The 21,870-nt window shown below is 31.6% G+C and overlaps 3 protein-coding genes across 3 annotated transcripts in view; 1 reads left to right on the forward strand and 2 right to left on the reverse strand.

Moving 5' to 3' along the window:
- Nucleotides 1-13,089, reverse strand: part of LOC111677637 (inositol-3-phosphate synthase) — a 15,076-nt gene extending 1,987 nt beyond the window's left edge. Inside the window, exons 1-2 of the mRNA XM_023438797.2 lie at nucleotides 12,720-13,089; nucleotides 366-1,307 (exon numbers count right to left, since the gene is read on the reverse strand). Coding sequence (XP_023294565.2) covers nucleotides 366-1,307; nucleotides 12,720-12,848 — 1,071 coding nt within the window. The 5' untranslated portion in view covers nucleotides 12,849-13,089. The remainder of the gene's footprint in view (nucleotides 1-365; nucleotides 1,308-12,719) is intronic.
- LOC111677638 (peroxisomal membrane protein PEX13) overlaps nucleotides 1-21,870 on the forward strand; it is a 30,055-nt gene that overhangs the window by 3,241 nt on the left and 4,944 nt on the right. The gene's annotated exons all lie outside the window — the stretch shown is intronic.
- LOC111677636 (WD repeat-containing protein CG11141) overlaps nucleotides 20,455-21,870 on the reverse strand; it is a 4,135-nt gene continuing 2,719 nt past the window's right edge. Inside the window, exon 5 of the mRNA XM_023438796.2 lies at nucleotides 20,455-21,662. Coding sequence (XP_023294564.2) covers nucleotides 21,020-21,662 — 643 coding nt within the window. The 3' untranslated portion in view covers nucleotides 20,455-21,019. The remainder of the gene's footprint in view (nucleotides 21,663-21,870) is intronic.

Here is a 21,870-nt window from a genome sequence, read left to right on the forward strand (position 1 = left end):
TCTAGTTCAGTTCTAGTTCAGTTCTAGTTCAGTTCTAGTTCAGTTCTAGTTTAGTTCTAGTTTAGTTCTAGTTCAGTTCTAGTTCAGTTCTATTTCAGTTCTAGTTCAATTCTAGTTCAGTTCTAGTTCAGTTCTAGTGTAGTTCTAGTTCAGTTCTAGTTCAGTTCTATTTCAGTTCTAGTTCAGTTCTAGTTTAGTTCTAGTTCAGTTCTAGTTCAGTTCTAGTTCAGTTCTAGTTCAGTTCTAGTTCAGTTCTAGTTCAGTTCTAGTTCAGTTCTAGTTCAGTTCTAGTTCAGTTCTAGTTCAGTTCTAGTTCAGTTCTAGTTCAATTCTACTTCAGTTCTAGTTCAGTTATAAAAACTTACCTCCTTTGATCTAAATTGCTGAGGAGCCGACAAATTCTTGCCATCATTATTACCCAAATGATTGTAGCTAACAATCGACACCGGCTTAATACCAGCACCCACAAGGAAATCCACCAACACAGATTTCAACTTAGTTTGGCCCGATTTGAAATCATCACCGGCAATGAAAACACCATTATGTTCAGCCAATTCAAGGAGACCAGGTACAAAAGTATTTTGTGGTGAACCATTAATATAAGTGCAACCCTCGGCAATACTGGCCATGGCGAAAATGGTCGAAGGAGAGATTTCCGATTTGTTAGCCTTCAAAGATTCCTCCAATTCTTGCATGGTCATATTCAATCCGGGCTTAATATCACTAAAACGTTCGGTATTGGCTGTCCATAGAACTAAAACGGAATCCAAATTCTTGCTGTTCTTAAAATCTTGAATATCACGACGTATTTGTTCATACTGTTCGTATTTGGTGCCCTTGATGAGATTATCGGCTCTATCCAATTGATTGGCAGCAATAAAATCCGGATCATATATAGAGGGGCGGGGTTTCATTTGACTTAAATCTTTGTACAATTGATCCTGTAGGTCAACATCTAAAACTTGAGCACGACGCATGGCATCACCAATGTTAAGGGAACTAATATCCCAACCATCTACAATAATGTCATCCGGATTGATCATGGGCACTAAATCCTTCATGGGTGCATAAACATCTTTGCCATTTTCATCAGAACCCAAAAGAACAGTAGAGGCCTGGGTAATCGAACCAAACCAATTGGCCTTTTGTACACCGGTACGTTTACGCCATTGCAATTGACGGCGATTGGCCTCGAGAGCAGCGGTTAAGGTGGAACCGTTGTTACCACCCCAACCTACCAACATTAAACCCAAACGGGGTACTTTTTTATCGGTGCGAATTTTTAAATTGATAGTTTCGGGGAAAACCTAAAAAAGAAGGATGTTGTATAAAATTAGTAAAACATTAGCAATGATTTCAAATTTCAAGCAGTGAATACCCTTACTAGTCTTCAAATAATACACCCTCTTGCTATTATCCAGCCAAGTTAGCAACAATTGCTTATCTCTACAATTATTCTAAGTCTCGTGTGTTTTTTTTAATTTTCATCATTATCTTTTAAGAGTTTTGCAAATCCGTTTTATTTACCCCCAAAAAATTATTAATACTATATGTTTTTTTGTTGCTTATTAGACTTTTAATTAGGAATTTTAATAAATATAAACATAAATAAAATTGTGTCATATTAAAAGCATGTATTTCTTATCACAAGACAAAACACAATTTGCCAGATAATAACCGCCAACATATGTTCCGATTAAAGGTCTAAATCAGTCGCATATATTTATAAATATTCTCCAATAAAACAAATTTTATGAATAATTTTTATAAGGTATTATAAACGGGGATTTTTTTTCACAATCTAAAACTCATATGGAAAGATATAAATCACTTTCAGTGCCAATAATGACTCTCTTAATTATCAGCTTACTTGTTAAAATCACTACGTAGGGCCAGTTTTTTATACCCCTTACCTTCGTGAGAAGGATATGAATGTCGAGAGTTTTAACGAGAGCACCTGCCTTCACGGCCTTATCTCAAGGTGAACTTTTTTCATCCACTGGGTAGACTTGAGAACGGTCTACCATCGCCGTTTTATTCTTCAATGAAGAACTCAGGTGGCAATTTTTGTACATTGGCTTTGACCGGTCCATGCACAAGTACTTTGCTGAAGTACTCGAGCTATCTAATTCCTGACCATCAGATGGCCTCTGTTGATTCGGCAACTAGAGACGTAACCGGTGGACTGAAGTACGGATCCATCAAATAAGCCAAAGACATTGTTCTTATTCACAGGGGCACACTGTGGTAATTCTGATATGAACAGAGTATACTCTGAACATATCTGGACAAGAAAGGAAAATTCAATGGTATCATATGTATTGGATACCTTTCATTCATCATTATTCAACCCAGCATCCCACATCTCATTCATACGAGACATTCATAAGAGAAAAACTTACGACACATTTATTATAGGTAGACGGGTGGATGAGGCCCGCTATACCCCACATTCATCCCGTACCATATACTATTAATACCAACTCATTTCCAACGCTTAGCCTCACAGTCACTCCTCTGTGGGATATCTGTTGTTTTCGGCAACAACACCGAACTTTTCCCGAAATATTGACTTTATCATGCATCTCCCGCGAATTTGGGTTTAAATCACAACCACTACGTGGATCCCGAAGGAACCTCAACCAACTGATCAGCCAGGACATAGTCTCGCGGGCAACTGGCCACCCGTAGTACCAGATTATGCGGTGCTCTGGTCTGACCTTTGGCAATCTACACAAGGACTAAGCCAAGTAGTAGACTGCAACCAATTTTTCAGTCCCGGTTAGACTGGAGGTATTGGCCATTTCTTTATACCCCGGGATTGCAATAACACCAAGGCGGAGGTCTCACCAAGGCCGAAAGATTAACGTGAGCACCTGCCTTGACGGCCTTATCTCACGGTGGTGTTTTTCATCAACTGGGTAAATTAGGTCTACCATGCGCCCCTGAATTCCTCAATGAAGAACTCAGGTAGCAATTTTTGTACATGGATGTCGAAGTACTCGAGCTATCTAATCTCTTGCCATAGCAGCCCCGTTGCGGAATGACAGGCCGCATAAGATTAAATCCTCAATGCGTACCCCGACAAGGAAAAAACAATCACTGGTCTAAAGTCAATAGAAGGAGGTGATAAGTCCCTACATCAGGTGAAATCAATATTCCGGCAATGCGGAAGTGATCACCCTTTATGATGTCATGAAAGAATTGTATTATTCAAAATGAAATCTCCACCATCTAATGACCCATATTCCAGTGCATTCCTTAACCTGTTTAAGACCACGCAACCACACTACTAAGATGGCTCTGTTGTTTTGGCAACAGCACTTAGAGACATATTTGGTAGTCTGAAATACCCAACAACATGGATCAGGATCCCTCTTTTATGAAACGAACAATGTAACAAAGGAAATAGAAATTTCCAAAGTCAATTAATTCCAATAATTGCCCCGACAAATAGTCGCGCAGCATGTATCAATATACTTCCCCGAAGCCTAAAAAGGCTTTTTGAATTTTCGATACTATTGAACCTAGAAATATGAAATTAAGTACGTAGAGTCTGAATTAGAATTTCAAAAGGTACTTTTGGACAAAAACACATCAAGGGGATGTTTGGGTACTTTTTCGTTTTACAAAAGGTACGTTTGGAATTTTCTATAATATTGAATCTAGAAACATGAAATTAAGTATGTAGATCCCGGAATAAGTCAGAACACATAAAATGGGACTTTTTGGTACTTTTTCATTCTACAAATGGTACTTTTTGAATTTTCTATAATATTGAACCTAGAAACATGAAATTTAGTATGTAGGGCCTTGACTAGGTAAGAACCAACAAAAAGGGACTTTTTCGTTCTACAAAGGTACTTTTTAAAATTTCTATAATATGGAACCTAGAAACATGAAATTATGTATGTAGAGTCTGGATTAAGTGAGAACCCATAAAAGGGGACTTTTTAGTACTTTTTCGTTCTTTATAAGGTACTTTTTGAAATTTCTATAATATTGAACCTAGAAACATCAAATTTAGCATGTAGGGCCTTGACTAGGTAAGAACCTACAAAAAGGAACTTTTCGGTACTTTTTCGTTCTTCATAAGGTACTTTTTGAATTTTAAATTAATATTAAACCTAGAAACATGAAATTAAGTATGTAGATCCCGGATTAAGTCAGAACACATAAAAGGGAACTTTTTGGTACTTTTTCATTCTACATATGGTACATTTTGAATTTTCTATAATATTGAACCTAGAAACATGAAATTTAGTATGTAGGGCCTTGACTAGGTAAAAACCTACAAAAAGGAACTTTCTAGTACTTTTTCGTTCTACAAAAGGTACTTTTTGAAATTTCTATAATATTGAACCTAGAAACATGAAATTAAGTATGTAGAGTCTGGATTAAGTGAGAACCCATAAAAGGGGACATTTTAGTAATTTTTCATTCTACAAAAGGTACTTTTTGAATTTTCTATAATATTGAATCTAGAAACATGAATTTTAGCATGTAGGACCTTGACTATGTAAGAACCTACAAAAAGGAACTTTTTAGTACTTTTTCGTTCTTCATAAAGTACTTTTTAAAATTTCTATAATATGGAACATAGAAACATGAAATTAAGTATGTAGAGTCTGGATTAAGTGAGAATCCATAAAAGGGGACTTTTTGGTACTTTTTTGTTTTTCATAAGGTACTTTTTGAAATTTCTATAATATTGAACCTAGAAACATGAATTTTAGCATGTAGGACCTTGACTAGGTAAGAACCTATAAAAAGGGACTTTTTAGTTCTTTTTCGTTCTTCATAAGGTACTTTTTGAATTTTCAATTAATATTAAACCTAGAAAAATGAAATTTAGCATGTATAGTCTGGATTAAGTGAGAACCCAAAAAAAGGGGACTTTTTGGCACTTTTTCGTTCTTCATAAGGTACTTTTTGAAATTTCTATAATATTGAACCTAGAAACATGAAAATAATTATGTAGAGTCTGGATTAAGTGAGAACTTATAAAAGGGGACTTTTTGGTACTTTTTCGTTCTTCATAAGGTACTTTTTGAAATTTCTATAATATTGAAGCTAGAAACATGAAATTAATTATGTAGAGTCTTGATTAAGTGAGAACCCATAAAAGGGGTCTTTTTTATTTTTTGTAATAAAAATCGTACTGAATTTTTATAATAAAATATAGAACTCTTACTTGTTTTTGGAATCATTTCAAAAAAATGAAATTCTCTCAATATGTGATAATTTCATTACATATTGCGTTTAGATGATCCCATCCGTACTCTTCTAATTTTGCGTATACTTGTGTGATCGTGTAAAGTCGGCTTAAACAAAATTTTTTCTAAATTCCGACAATTTACTACCAATTTTAATAAAGATTTACATAAATTTCAGCAAGTCATGTTGTATTAAAAGAAATTCTAACCATAATTAGATAAACTTAACCCACAAGTCTAGATTTTTGAAAGTTTATTAACCTTTGCACCCACAAAAACATACGTTGATTGAAAAAAAAAAACAATTACAAAAACATATGAAAATTTTAAAACCAAATACAAATTATAATTATAAAACCGGTCTTAAGGCAATTAGTAACAAACTATTTTTTTTTTTTAAATATGGAATATTTTTCTAATAATGTTATAAAAGCCGGCCGGTTAGATTTTTTTTTTTTTTTTTGAAATATTTACTTTGCAAAGCAGCTGTTTATATATATAACAATTTTATACAAAATGAAATATTTATTTACATTTTCCTTATTAATTATTCAAAACACACACAAACTTATTTCATTATTTAATATGTTGAACACAAGCGTTCTTTTTTTTGCAATTTATTACTTGATTTTTTTTCTCTTATTATTTAAATTACAAATTAACATATATTTGAGAATATATGTTTATATATATATAGAATATAAATTCATAAGTTTTTTTGGCTTATTTGGCAGAAATGAAATAAAAATTTAGTGCTAAAAGTGCAATTTCATAGGTACACGTAAGATTTTTAAAAAAGAAGTGTATATATTAAAATGTTTAGCATGTCTTAAAATTTTATATATAAATTTTTTTCTTGTCTGCTTAAATAGCTACTATTATATAAAACTATTCAAAAAAAGTATTGTTCTATATTTAAAAACAAAAACAATTAAACAAATTTTAAATGTCTTATCATTAGAGAATTAAAAAAAAACTATTAAGGGTGTGTTTTTGCATGATTTGACAAAAACTATATTATTAATTAAACATTTTACAAAATTATTTCAAATTTTTATTAAAAACACATGTTTTTTTAATTATAAATGAAAAATTATATGTAAACATTACCTTACATGTTTAATTTGCTTGTCATTGCTTTCTATAGGGTTTGTTAACTTCACGCACATTCTTTTTTAATAACAATGTAAACAATAAAGCGGTTTTATTAACGCTTTAATTATATAAGAACATTTTTTTCTGTTAACTTGTACTATAGTTCTTTATCATATTATGATCATTGTCTCGAAATGTCAAATTTGTTTACCGATTGTTTAAAAATCTATGTTTCTTTTAACTAAATTTTGTATCATTGTTATTTTGTTCAAAACTTTCGGCTTTCGCTGGTTTTCGGTTTATTGTTTGTCGTGTTTTTTATTCTCGTCATATATCCCGACCTATACCAATAAGAAAATGTTTAAGTCTTTAAAAATAATAAAAATTTTATTAGTTGATTGCCCTAAATGGATCTAGAGAATATGGTCATTGTCTAATAAGGTTTTTATTTAAACTTTAAGAAACTTTAAATCGAAAACATTGTCAGTTATTAGTCACCAATATTAAAGTTATCAAATTTTTATTACCCGGTTTGAAAACAGTTGAAATTGAAGCGAACGATATCACCGGTTTTATTCAAATTCTTTTAAAATACACCAAAATGTATAGAACCCTTTAAAATGTGATCCAAATACGACATTAATGTCTGCTTAAACTTTTTGTTCCAAATCACTGTATTTATTCCATGTACAAGATTTCATTGACTTTATATTTAGAAAAGTTAAGGGTTAGATTTGAAAGACTGCTGTGGTCTGTAGTAAATTCTCTTTATAAACTTAAGAATAGTGATATACCCACGCATTCATAAAGATATTTACCCCTATCACCAATAGAAGTGAAAATTTTGTTCCCTTGAAATTTTCATTTCCCTCGAAGGGAACATGTGCTATCGTGAACTTATTGTGAACAATTCATTCACAATAGTTTATTTTGTATGGAACAGCAGTTCAATATGTCATCAACAAATATCACAAATATTACAAAAATTGTCCATGATCCAGTCTACAGATTAGACAATGATCCAGTCTATAGACTTGACAATAATCAAGTCTATAGACTAGACAATGATCCAGTCTATAGACTAGACAATGATCAAGTCTATAGACTAGACAATGATTCAGTCTTTAGACTAGGCAATGATACATTCTCTAGACTAGACAATGATCCAGTCTATAGACTAGACAATGATCCAGTCTATAGACTAGACAATGATCCAGTCTATAGACTAGACAAAGATCCAGTCTATAGACTAGACAATGATCCAGTCTATAGACTATACAATGATCCAGTTAATAGACTAGACTATAAACTAGACAATGATCCTGTCTATAGACTAGACAATGATCCAGTCTATAGACTAGACAATGATCAAGTCTATGGACTAGACAATGATCCAGTCTATAGACTAGACAGTAATCCAGTCTATAGACTAGACAGTAATCCAGTCTATAGACTAGACAAAGATCCAGTCTATAGACTAGACAATGATCCAGTCTATAGACTATACAATGATCCAGTCTATAGACTAGACAAAGATCCAGTCTATAGACTAGACAATGATCCAATCCATAGACTAGACTATAAACTAGACAATGATCCAGTCTATAGACTAGACTATAAACTAGACAATGATCCAGTCTATAGACTAGACAAAATTCCTACAATAAATCATCAATAACTTTATAAAGCATTTATGAATATGGGAGATATTATTTAATAACAGGGAAAAAATATAAAACTCTTTAAACAGTGGTCCTAATTCGATCTCAATGTCTGTTTAAACGTTTTGTCCTAGATCAGGGTATTTAGTCCCTGTAGTAGATTTTATCGACTTTATATTTAGAGAAGTTAAGAGTTATATTTGAAAGACCGCTGTGGTCTCTAATAAATTCCTTTGATAGAGCTTAAAAGAAAAAAAAAGATTTAATAACTGTGTGGCAGAGAGAGAGAGAGAGAGAAAGAGAGATTTGAAATACCAAGTCTCAAAGACCTGATCTAAATCGTGTATAAGTAGGTACAGTTCTAGAAATAACGGAAGGTCTTTGGACTCATCCGGTTGAGGTTGCACAACATTTTGACTTTTATAACAACAACAACCTAAAAACTTTATATGCTAAGACAATGAGAATACAATTCGCTTTAATAACATTGAAGTTAAGAGCTTCGCTTGATGCAAGATTGTCCAATTTTCGATATTTAGTTCCCGGATTCTTTTCGCGGCTGTATATCTCTGCCTGAAGGACCGTACGACTTAGTTTTTCGAAGAAGATTACCAATCGCGCGAGCCTCTCTGCCTGAAGGACCGTACGACTTAGTTTTTCGAAGAAGATTACCAATCGCGCGAGCCTCTTTCTGTCTTTGAGCCATCAGTATAGATTGAAATCACTTCGTACTTTAGGACAGTTTTCGCAATCTAATCATACCTATTACGGTCTTGAATGACTTCTATTCTATCTATCAGTGTATATAGAATGTAGTTCGTTTCCTGTCCCATGATTGGCCTGTCTATCTTTTGTTGGATGGCGCCATAATCAATGCGCTCATGCCTCAGTCCGTTCGACTGTTTAAGTCGTAGAACAGATTTAGCCGAAATGTATTTGATGTATATATCATGAGGAGTTATGTTAAGCATTGTCTCTAGACTAGCCTAAGGGGTGGAGCTTAAATAGCCAGTGATGGCAAGACATGTTAATCTTTGTATATTATTTAGGATAGAAAGATACGTCTTTGGATCCACCTCACTCCACCAAAAAAGAGCTCCGTAAGTCAAAATACGTCTTATGACCGCGGTGTACATCCAATGCATATTCTTAGATATATAAAAGGCATTCGACTCTCAGCATTACGTTTCCATGTCAGCTTTAGAGTCTAAGTTTACTCTATTGAGGAATTCATCTAAGCCGGCTTCACACGATCACACAAGTAATATGATCTGTCAAAATTTTGTATATAAGAATACGGATTGGATCGTGTAAACGCAATTTGTAAGAAACTCATCACACATTGAGAGAAAATACGGATGGAAAATTTGACAGTCCTCTTACTCTCTTCATCTAAACCGGCTTCACACAAGTAATATGATCTGTCAAAATTATGTTTGTATAAGAGCACAGATGGGATCGTCTAAACGCAATTTGTAAGAAACTCATCACACATTGAGAGAAAATACGGATGGAAAATTTGACAGTCGTATTACTCTCTTCAGTTTGTGAAATAATTCAAAAAAACCTAGTGAGTCGCATTAGATCAGGGATGTATTTTTATGTAAACATATATAAAAGAAAAACAGCTGTTTCTATCTTACTTAGTTATTGTTTTATAGTATTCGCTTAAACACAAAAAATATGTTCTTTTTTTTACAGATTATTCTTCTTCCTTTTAAAACTCAAGAGTTTTAATTAGAATTTTGTAATAAAATTTCACATTTAGACTTTTAGCTTCTTTAGCACGTGTCTATCATAAAAAATGCAAATCAAATGATTACTAATATAAATAAATTATTAATAATTCTAAACAACAAATTCATAATAACAACTAATTCTAAACAGCTTTTAAATATTTTCACACCACTTTTTTTTTGCCTTATCTTAATTATAAACAAAATGCAAAATGAAAAAATAAATTGTTAAATAATATAAGCCATTCTCCCCTGCCAACCATTTTACTGTAGTATTATATAAATACAATATCTTATATTTGTTTATTTATATGGCTTTAAAAGAAAACACTTTTTTTTCGAACACCCAATACCCAAACAGTTACTACACTCAACAGCCCCTCCCCCTCCTCCAAAACCCCAGATCAACAACTAGATAAATGTTTTCAAATGTATTTTGTTCAGCATGTAATTCCCCCCTTAAGCAATTATTGTTGAAATGTATTAAACTTCCACATAAATATCTAACAAGTGGCAGGCAACAACCTCAACCCAGATCTAGTGAAACGATTTTTCTATGTATTATTTATTATATACAAAAGTAACCTTGAACATGAAATTTCATTTATGAAGGCGAAAGTGCTGTGTAAGTGAAGTTTTTTAAAACGCATGTGCGTTACTTTTTTTGAATAAAAAAGTGATGAAGTGGTGTGGTGTTAAGTTAGTTCTGGAATGTATAAGAAAAACAACATAGAAAAAATCAATAAAACCAGGAATATTTTTTTTCACAAATCATCAGCTTTTCTTTCAGGAAGTTTCTCAAAATAAAGGTCAGTTAAGAAGTTTTCTGGAAAGTTGTCGTCTTTGCTTTCTTAAAAAAAAGGCACAATTAAGGAGTTCTCTGGAAAATTGTCTTTGCTTTCAGGAAGTTTCTAAAATAAAGGTCATTCAAGAAGTTTTTAGAACATTTTTTAATAACCTGTAAATGTGCTTCTACATGGTTTGTTTACTGCAAAATTTATGTTGATAACTTGACACGCTATTACAATAATTGTTGTTTTGTTTATTTTCACGCTTTAATTCTAAAAATATTGATTTACTACTAAATTTTTATAATGATATAGAATTTCTTAACTAAACTTTTTCATTCTTATAATAAACCTTCTGTTCATAAAATCTTTTATAACTATTTCATAAATATTGAAGAAATTTACCTTGTTCCCTTCTCGCTAGTCATGTGGCTAGTTCATTTACGCCTAAATTCAAATATGTAAATATTTTATATAAAACTCTAATCAAAAGGATTAAGGCATTTTGTTATAATACATTTTATCACAAGTTCATCAATAAAAATGTCCATAATAATAATTTGATTATTTTTTTTTTTTGATTCGATTGTGAATAATAACAAGAATGAGTTTAATTTTAACAAGAGCTAAACTAGAACTAAACTAGGACTATTCTAGTACTGAACTAGAAATGAACTAGACCTAAACTTTAAACTAGAATTGAACTGAACTAGAACTGAACTAGAATTGAACTAGAACTGAACTAGTACTGAACTAGAACAGAACTAGAACTGAACTAGAACTAAACTAAAACTGAACTAGAACTAATTCAGAACTGAACTAGAACAGAACTAGAATAGAACAAGAGCAGAACTAGAACAGAACTAAACTAGAATTGAACTAGCACTGATCTTGAACTGAACTAGAACAGAACTAGAACAGAACTAGAATAGAACTGGAACTGAACTAGAACAGAACTAAAACTAGAACAAAACTAAAACAGAACTAGAACAGAACTAAAACTAAACTAGAACTAAAACAGAACTAGAACAAAACGAGAACAAAACTAGAACAGAATTGAATTAGAACTGAACTAGAACAGAACTAGAACTGAACTAGAACTGATTTAGAACTAAACTAGAACTGAAATAGAACTGAACTAGAACTAAACTAGAACTGAAATAGAACTGAACTAGAACTGAACTAGAACTGAACTAGAACTGAACTAGAACTGAACTAGAACTAAACTAGAACTGAATTAGAAATGAACTGGAACTGAACGAGAACTGAACTAGAACTGAACTAGAACTGAACTAGAACTGAACTAGAACTGAACTAGAACTGAACTAGAACTGAACTAGAACTGAACTGAACTAGAAATGAACTTAACTAGAACTGAACTAGAACTGAACTAGAACTGAACTAAAACTGAACTAGAACTGAACTAGAACTGAACTAAAACTGAACTAGAACTAGAAATGAACTAGAACTGAAATAGAACTGAAATGGAACTGAACTAGAATTGAACTGGAACTAAACTGGAACTGAACTAAAACTGAATTAGAAATGAACTGGAACTGAACGAGAACTGAACAAGAACTGAACTAGAACTGAACTAGCATTGAACTTGAACTGAACTAGAACTGAACTAAAACTGAACTAGAACTGAACTAGAACTGAACTAGAACTGAACTAGAACTGAACTAAAACTGAACTAGAAGTGATCTACAATTGAACTAGATTTGATTTGAGTGATTAATTCAGAAATGTGGAGTATTCATTGTTGACTGATTAAATGGGTTTTAAGAGTTTTTTTTCCTTCTGTTGCTATTGTTGGCTTTTGTTAGAACTGAAATAGAATTGAAGTAAAGATGAGCTAGAACTGAATTAGGACTAAAATAGAACTGAATTAACTAGAATTAGAACTAAACTAGAACTGAACTTTTAAAGTTCCCAAATGTATTTCAGAACATTTCATTTATATTCCAAAAATGTGTGAAATTTAATTGCAATAATTTATGCAAATTTAACAGAAACATTAAAAAGATGTTAAAATATTAATAAATTTAAACATTCTTAATTTTATACGATTATTCGTTACACATACACAACAAAACAAACTTAATTTATTAATTAATAGTTAAAAAAATCCACCCTCTCTTAAAGTTCTAGAATAATATGTATTTTGTAAATTATGAAATAAATCAATAATATGACGAATTGAATGACAGACAGAAAACATACCTGAATTTTTCCATTGGCCAAACGTTTTACTTGTGAAGTTTGATACTCGTAATCGGTTTCAATGAAACTATCAGTGATTTGTACTTTAGGTGAAATGACTTCCAAACTTTCAGCAGCTGTAGGTTTCATTTTTGTTTAAATATTTTTATTTATACTTTATTAATAAAAAACACTTTTTTTTAATATTAAGATTTAACACTTTTTTATATAACTTTTTATGTCACTGACGTTACTATAGCCACAAAAAAAAAAAACTGCTTCAAATTTTATTCTTTATAAATTTTATTTTTCACAAAATTCTTTTTAGTTTTCTCCTGTTCTTTTTTATTTGGTTTGAGCTGTTTACGGCTTCGATGTTTTCCAACTAATGAGCTGATTGGAAAGCAGCCACTACTATTTATGCCTAGATGATGATTAAATTCGCAAACCGACACGATACCCTCATATCGTGTTTGTTGTTATTATTCTGATATTTTTTGAATATTTTTGTTGTTGTTGTTGGGTCTGCCTTTCTTCCTTAAACAATGTGTTTGTAGAATCAGTATATCAAACAACTCGCGCGTTCTTTCGGGTTTTTTTCACTCTCTTTATTTATATTTTTTTTGTTTATTTATTGTATTTAATTTTGCTCAAAGCAAAAAAACTTTGACGTTTTTATTGTTGTTTCAATAATACCCCCAACTGTAGGGAGTTTGTGTTTAAATGAAAGCCGGCTGTATTTGAGCTTTGATTGTTGTAGTTTTTTCCACGCGTGCCGTAATACGCATGTTCATATTATGTTCTTTAATTTAAAAGAAAGAGAATTTTATTTGGTTTGGTGATATAAGAGTTGTGTTAAAATACACCGATGTCTTGACCAACTATCTTATTCTGCCTAATTTTTGTAATGTTTTAAACCACACCGTACTTTCCTTCCCTACAACAAATTACTCAAACAGAACTAGAACTAAATAAGAACTAAACAAAAGCTGAACTAGAACTGAACTAGAACTGAACAAGAACTGAACAAGAACTGAACAAGAACTGAACAAGAACTGAACAAGAACTAAACAAGAACTGAACAAGAACTGAACAAGAACTGAACAAGAACTGAACTAGAATTGAACTAGAACTGAACTAGAATTGGACTAGAACTGAAATAGAACTGAACTAGAACTAAACTAGAACTAAACTATAACTGTACTACAACTTAACTAGAACAGAACTAGAACTCAACTATAACTGAATTTGAAGTGAACTAGAACTGAACTAGAACTGAGCTAGAACTGAACTAGAACTGAACTAGAACTAAACTAGAACTGAACTAGAACTGAACTAGAACTGAACTAGAACTGAACTAGAACTGAACTAGAACTCAACTATAACTGAATTTGAAGTGAACTAGAACTGAACTAGAACTGAACTAGAACTGAACTAGAACTGAACTAGAACTGAACTAGAACTGAACTAGAACTGAACTAGAACTGAACTAGAACTGAACTAGAACTGAACTAGAGCTGAACTAGAACTGAACTAGAACTGAACTAGAACTAAACTAGAACTGAACTAGAACTGAACTAGAACTGAACTAGAACTGAACTAGAACTAAACTAGAACTGAACTAGAACTGAACTAAAACAAAACTACAGTTTTTTGTGCCGACAAACTAGTCAGAGGTTTATGAAAAAACTTAAACATACGTATATATTTCAAGGATTCTCTAATACAATTATGTTCAAAAGACCGGGAACCGGCGAACATTCAATGTCAATGTTGCTTACACATACTCACTCATACTGTTTAAGCATAAACAGGATATTCAAATGTTATTTAAATACTACAAAGGACGATACAATTCTAAACGTAAACTCTTATCCAAAATAAACATTTTCAGCTTAAAATCTTTTAAACGTGATGCTGAGCATTAAGCATGGAAAAGAAACTTTTAGAAATTTATCGAAAATGTGTTAAATTTCCTTTATACACCATAAATGTACTATGGGAACTTAAGTTACCCTCTTCTATAATAGTAAGGGATAAATTTTCTAGAAACATTAACATTGTTATGGTTTCCAAGAGTACATCTACATGTATGTTTGTGACACAATAAACAAACAACAAATAACAAAAATACTTTGATCAGAAAGTTCCGTAAACTTCCATGAACACAGAAGCGAAAGTAAAGCGATAGTTTTGCGATTTAATGTGTGCGTCCGTTGATTGATGCAATTACACAATTCAATTATATTGATGTAGAATAGAAGCGGCTGATGCTGATGAATATGGTAAAAGTGATGCTCCATTGACTCTCATAAACAAAATCTACAACTTTGTTTTTGCGTCCAGCTTTGAATCAGATTCTTGACCTGCCGTAGTTTTATGTTTATGGAAAAATCCAATAGCAACAATTTAATTTATTTTATTTTTTTTAATTTTTATGCAAACAAAACGGTTTGTTTAAATCTTTTAAATGAATGAGCAGAAGAACACACACATACTTTTTTCAAAGAATAGAAAAGACACAGACTTTATAGTTTGAGAATATGTCGTATGGAAAGTTTTCGAAATATGCATCTGTTTTATACATTTTTTCAGAGTAAGTTAATTGAAAAATATGTATTTCTAGAGGGAAAATTACTATTACTAAACATTTTTTATGCATGGACACAATACATAATAACAATTTGACACCAGCAACACAATTGCAATATGAGTCGTCTATTAATATTTTCAAAACTTTTCCATTAATTCTAGAAAATTTCCAAACATTACGCTAAGAACAACAAAGTAAGCAATTTAAATGCTCTTTTTATAATTTGAATAAATATATTTATTTCTAAACTAGATCTAATATAAAAATGAACTAAAACTGAAATAGAATTGAAATAGAACTGAACTAGAACTATACTAAAATAGAACTGAACTTGAACTGAACTAAAACTGAACTTGAACTGAACTAAAACTGAACTAGAACCGAACTAGAACTGAACTAGAACTGAACTAGAACTGAACTAGAACTGAACTAGAACTGAACTAGAACTGAACTAGAACTGAACTAGAACTGAACTAGAACTGAACTAGAACTGAACTAGAACTGAACTAGAACTGAACTAGAACTGAACTAGAACTGAACTAGAACTGAACTAGAACTGAACTAGAACTGAACTAGAACTGAACAAGAACTGAACTAGAACTGAACTAGAACTGAACTAGAACTGAACTAGAACTGAACTAGAACTGAACTAGAACTGAACTAGAACTGAACTAGAACTGAAATAGAACTGAACTAGAACTGAACTAGAACTGAACTAGAACTGACCTAGAACTGAACTAGAACTGAACTAGAACTGAACTAGAACTGAACTAGAACTGAACTAGAACTGAACTAGAAATGAACTAGAACTGAACTAGAACTGAACTAGAACTGAACTAGAACTGAACTAGAACTGAACTAGAACTGAACTAGAACTGAACTAGAACTGAACTAGAACTGAACTAGAACTGAACTAGAACTGAACTAGAACTGAACTAGAACTGAACTAGAACTGAACTAGAATTGAACTAGAACTGAACTAGAACTGAACTAGAACTGAACTAGAACTGAACTAGAACTGAACTAGAACTGAATTAGAATTGAACTAGAACTGAACTAGAACTAACTAGAACTGAACTAGAACTGAACTAGAACTGAACTAGAACTGAACTAGAACTGAACTAGAACTGAACTAGAGCTGAACTAGAACTGAACTAGAACTGAACTAGAACTGAACTAGAACTGAACTAGAACTGAACTAGAATTGAACTAGAACTGAACTAGAACTGAACTAGAACTGAACTAGAACTGAACTAGAACTGAACTAGAACTGAACTAGAACTGAACTAGAACTGAACTAGAACTGAACTAGAACTGAACTAGAACTGAATTAGAATTGAACTAGAACTGAACTAGAACTGAACTACAACTGAACTAGAACTGAACTAGAACTGAACTAGAACTGAACTAGAACTGAACTAGAACTGAACTAGAACTAAACTAGAACTGAACTAGAACTGAACTAGAACTGAACTAGAACTGAACTAGAACTGAACTAGAACTGAACTAGAACTGAACTAGAACTGAACTAGAACTGAACTAGAACTGAACTAGAACTGAACTAGAACTGAACTAAACTGAACTAGAACTGAACTAGAATTGAACTAGAACTGAACTAGAACTGAACTAGAACTAAACCAGAACTGAACTAGAACTGAACTAGAACTGAACTAGAACTGAACTAGAACTGAACTAGAACTGAACTAGAACTGAACTAGAACTAAACCAGAACTGAACTAGAACTGAACTAGAACTGAACTAGAACTGAACTAGAACTGAACTTGAACTGAACTAGAACTGAACTAGAACTGAACTAGAACTGAACTAGAACTGAACTAGAATTGAACTAGAACCGAACTAGAACTGAACAAGAACTGAACAAGAACTGAACAAGAACTGAACTAGAACTGAACTAGAACTAAACTAGAACTGAACAAGAACTGAACTAAAACCGAACTAGAACTGAACAAGAACTGAACTAGAACTTAACTAGAACTGAACTAGAACTGAACTAGAACTGAACTAGAACTGAACTAGAACTGAACTAGAACTGAACTAGAACTGAACTAGAACTGAACTAGAACTGAACTAGAACTGAACTAGAACTGAACTAGAACTGAACTAGAACTGAACTAGAACTGAACTAGAACTGAACTAGAACTGAACTAGAACTGAACTAGAACTGAACTAGAACTGAACTAGAACTGAACTAGAACTGAACTAGAACTGAACTAGAACTGAACTAGAACTGAACTAGAACTGAACTGGAACTGAACTAGAACTGAACCAGAACTGAACTAGAACTAAAGTAGAACTAAACTAGAACTGAAGTAGAACTAACCAAAAGCTGAACTAGAACAGAACTAGATCTAAATAAGAACTAAACAAAAGCTGGACTAGAACTGAACAAGAACTGAACAAGAACTTAACAGGAACTGAACAAGAACTGAACAAGAACTGAAAAAGAACTGAAAAAGAACTGAAAAAGAACTGAACAAGAACTGAACAAGAACTGAACTAGAACTGAACTAGAACTGAAATAGAACTGAACCAGAACTGAACTGAACTTGAACTAGAACTGAACTAGAACTGATCTAGAACTGATCTAGAACTTAACTACAACTGAACTAGAACTGGAACTAAACTAGAACGGAACTAAAAGTAAACTGTACCACAACTAACTAAAGTGGAACTAAACTATAACTGAAAGTTAATATTTTTTCTCAAAATCTAACAAAGTTTTACAAGTTATAGTGCTTTTTGAAAGTATATATTACATTCATTTGAATTTTCTCTTTATGTAATCGGATATTGATATAAAAGTCTGTATTTTTCTTCAAGGTTAAGGCTAATGTATTCATGAAAAAAAAAACTGAAGATAAGAAAACAAAACTGTATTTAAATAAATTAAATCTTTGCTAACAACTATCGATATATAAATAACAGAAATGTTGATAAATATAGAACATTAGGGTATACTACTAATAAATTCAAACAATTTTTCTTTTTCATTTGAATTGATTCTTTTACATAATATTTCCCATCTCTCTATTGATTAACATTTACTTAAAGAAATGCACCATTTAATTATGATTTCAAATTTTTATATTAAAAAAAAAGTTAATGATATATGACTTTGCATATTCTTATCCACATTTACGAGTCATTTGTAAAATCGAATGAGTGAATATCCATCCACCCACGCCCATATTGCATCAATGAACTGCATGCACGTTTTACTCTTGTTTAATGCATGTGAATTTCATTTTTTTTTTTTAATCGGAAATAAATTATAACAAAAAAATACTTGTTGAAATGAGCAAATATTTAATAATTTTTTGTTTATTTATTTGATATCAACCATAGAAAATAATAGATATACAATTTTATAGGGATTTGAAACTGAAAGCAAACATTGATTAAGGGTATTCATAAAACATTTATATGTTAGTTTAGTTTGTTAATTTTAAGTCAATACAAAATTGTTGAGATTTTATTATTATTTTCTAAATATTTGTTCAATTTGAGTTCTTGATCAGTTCTAGTTCTATTCTTAATCAGTTTTAGACCGTTTCTAAATCAGCTTTAGTTAATTAATTGATCAAATCTAGTTCAGTTTTATTTCTAGTTCTAGTTCAGTATAGTTCTATTTCAATTCTAGTTCAGTTTTAGTTCATTTCTATTTAGATTCTAGTTCAGTTTTACTTTAGTAATAGTTTAGTTATAGTTCTGTCTTAGTTCAGTTATAGTTCTGTTTTAGTTCAGTTCTAGTTCTGTTCTAGTTCAGTTCAGTTCTAGTTTAGTTCAGTTCTAGTTCAGTCTAGTTCAGTTCTAGTTCAGTTCTAGTCCAGTTCTAGATCAGTTCTAGTTTAGTTCTAGTTAGGTTCTAACTCAGTTCTAGTTCAGTTCTAGTTTAGGTCTAGTTCAGATCCAGTTCAGTTCTAGTTAAGTTCAGTTCTTGTTCAGTTCTTGTTCGTTTCTAGTTCAGTTCTAATTCAGTTCTAGTTCAGTTCTAGTTCAGTTCTAGTTCAGTTCTAGTTCAATTCCAGTTCTAGTTTAGTTCTAGTTTAGTTCTAGTTCAGTTCTAATTTAGTTCTAGTTCAGTTCAAGTTCAGTTTTACTTCAGTTCTAGTTCAGTTCAAGTTCAGTTCTAGTTCAGTTCTAGTTCATTTCTAGTACCTGTTCTAGTTCAGTTCTAATTCAGTTCTAGTTCAGTATTAGTTCAGTTTTATTTCAGTTCTAGTTCAGTTTAGTTCTATTTTAGTTCTTGTTCAGTTCTATTTCAGTTCTTGTTCAGTTCTAGTTCACTTCTAGTTCAGTACTAGTTCAGTTCTAGTTCAGTTTTATTTCAGTTCTATTTCAGTTCTATTTCAGTTTTACTTCAGTTCTAGTTCAGTTCTAGTTCAGCTCAATTTCAGTTCCAGTTTAGTTCTAGTTCAGATCTAATTCAGTTCTAGTTCAGTTCTAGGTCAGTTCTAGGTCAGTTCTAGTTCAGTTCTAGTTTAGTTCTAGTTCAGTTCTAGATCAGTTCTAGTTCAGTTCTAGTTCAGTTATAGTTCAGTTCTAGTTCATTTCTAGTACATTTCTTGTTCAGTTCCAGTTCTAGTTAAGTTCTAGTTCACTTCTAGTTTATTTCTAGTTTAGTTCTAGTTAAGTTCTATTTCAGTTCTAGTTCAGTTCTGGTTCATTTCTAGTTCTGTTCTAGTTCAGTTCTAGTTCAGTCCTAGTTTAGTTCTAGTTCAGTTCTAATTCATTTCTAGTTCAGTTCTAGTTCAGTTCTAGTTAAGTTCTAGTTCAGTTCTAGTTCAGTTCTAATTCATTTCAAGTTCAGTTCTAGTTCAGCTCAAGTTCAGTTTTAGTTTAGTTCTTATTCAGGTCAGCTCTAGTTCATTTCTAGTTCAGTTTTAGTATAGTCGTAGTTCAATTGTACTTCAAGTTAATTTCTAGTTCTGTTTTCGTTAAGTTCTAGTTCTGTTTTCGTTAAGTTCTAGTTCAGTTCCACTTTTCTTCTACTTCCGCTCTAGCTTAGTTATAGTTAATTTCTAGTTCAGTTTTAGTACAGTTCCAGATTATTTATATTTCAGTTCTAGGTCAATTCTATTTCAGCTTAGTTCAGCACGAAGAGAAAGACATCTTTAAATAAAACCACAATTAGTTATATATTTTTTTTACGGTAAAAGCGTTTATTTTATTTTTCTATGCAGTCAAGCGATATGCAACTTCTATTTGAATGTTAGTTGTGTTGTTTGATATTTTTCTGTTTCACTAAGAACATTAAATGCTTTAAAAGTACAAAACAATATGATTGATATTCAAACAAATATAAATAATAATATAATAACAACAAAAATATGTATAATTAGTCCTAAAAATATATAATAAAAATTAATACACAGTGAAATACATAAAGCACCTTAAATTAACAAAATTTTACATAAATTAAATAAATAAGTGAATAATGGTTAATTATAAAATAATACATTAATAATCACAAACATACATATGTAATAGAGTTTTTTTTCATAATGAAATATTAAGCGGGAGTTTAAAATTACAATTTATTTTTAATTTCAAAAGAAATAAAAATTTTAGAAAATTTTGTGACCAAACACTGGGTTGTCGGACACCTTTTTTGTTTTCCTTTTTAAATTTCAATTATAACTATTTAATTATCATTTAAGGAATGTATAGATTAAAAAATAATACTAATTTCTTTGTTTTTCGTGCATTAATTATCCAAAAATTCCCATTCACTAGATGAACCAGTTGAAGATTCATTTTCCGATTTACCACTCGTTGCTGGAGGGGGGAGATTCGTATTAACAGTTAACTTACTGAGTGGATCTCCAGCTCTTTTAAAATCCAATAAAAAACTATCAATTTCATAATTATTTTCTGGTTGAGTATTAATAAATTTTAATGGTTTATTTGCCGCCTCCTTTTCATTATGTTTCTGTTTCGGCAAATTATTACTTTCTACTATATTGGTAGCTCTTAGAGTTTGACAAATATCCTCTATAGGTTGACCATCGCTAAAATCAGTTATATTTTGTTCTTCTATATAGTAGATTTTTTTCATGGGCGTTGTCTGTATGCTGCTGTCTTTGAAGTTATTTTCTGTGGGATATACTGTGGCTAATGCAGATATATGTTGTGGTGGTTGTGGTGCTGGCGCTTGTGATAAATATTTAGATAGACGTAATTCTTCGTCGGTTATCGGCTGTAAAGATACTTCAGGCAGATCTAGTTCTTCTGCTAATGTTTTGGCTTTTTCGGCTATAGTGTTTTTAAGAGTTGTAGGACTTAAAATATTTGGTAAATGTTGGCTAAATGCTTCCTTAAGACTGAGGCCCATGGTGGAAGAGGAATTGCTGAAATGAGGGGTGAAAATATAAAAGAAATGAGGGAGAGATTTCTTTAGCGAATCTTCAAATTCAGTTTTAACTCGGTTCTACATATGTGCTACTTCAATTCTAGTTCAGTTCTAGTTTAGTTCTAGTTCAGTTCTAGTTCAGTTCTAGTTCAGTTCTAGTTCAGTTCTAGTTCAGTTCTAGTTCCGTTCTAGTTCAGTTCTAGTTC

The sequence above is a fragment of the Lucilia cuprina genome, chromosome 6 (assembly GCF_022045245.1).
Source record: "Lucilia cuprina isolate Lc7/37 chromosome 6, ASM2204524v1, whole genome shotgun sequence".
In the NCBI taxonomy this organism is placed as follows: domain Eukaryota; kingdom Metazoa; phylum Arthropoda; class Insecta; order Diptera; family Calliphoridae; genus Lucilia; species Lucilia cuprina.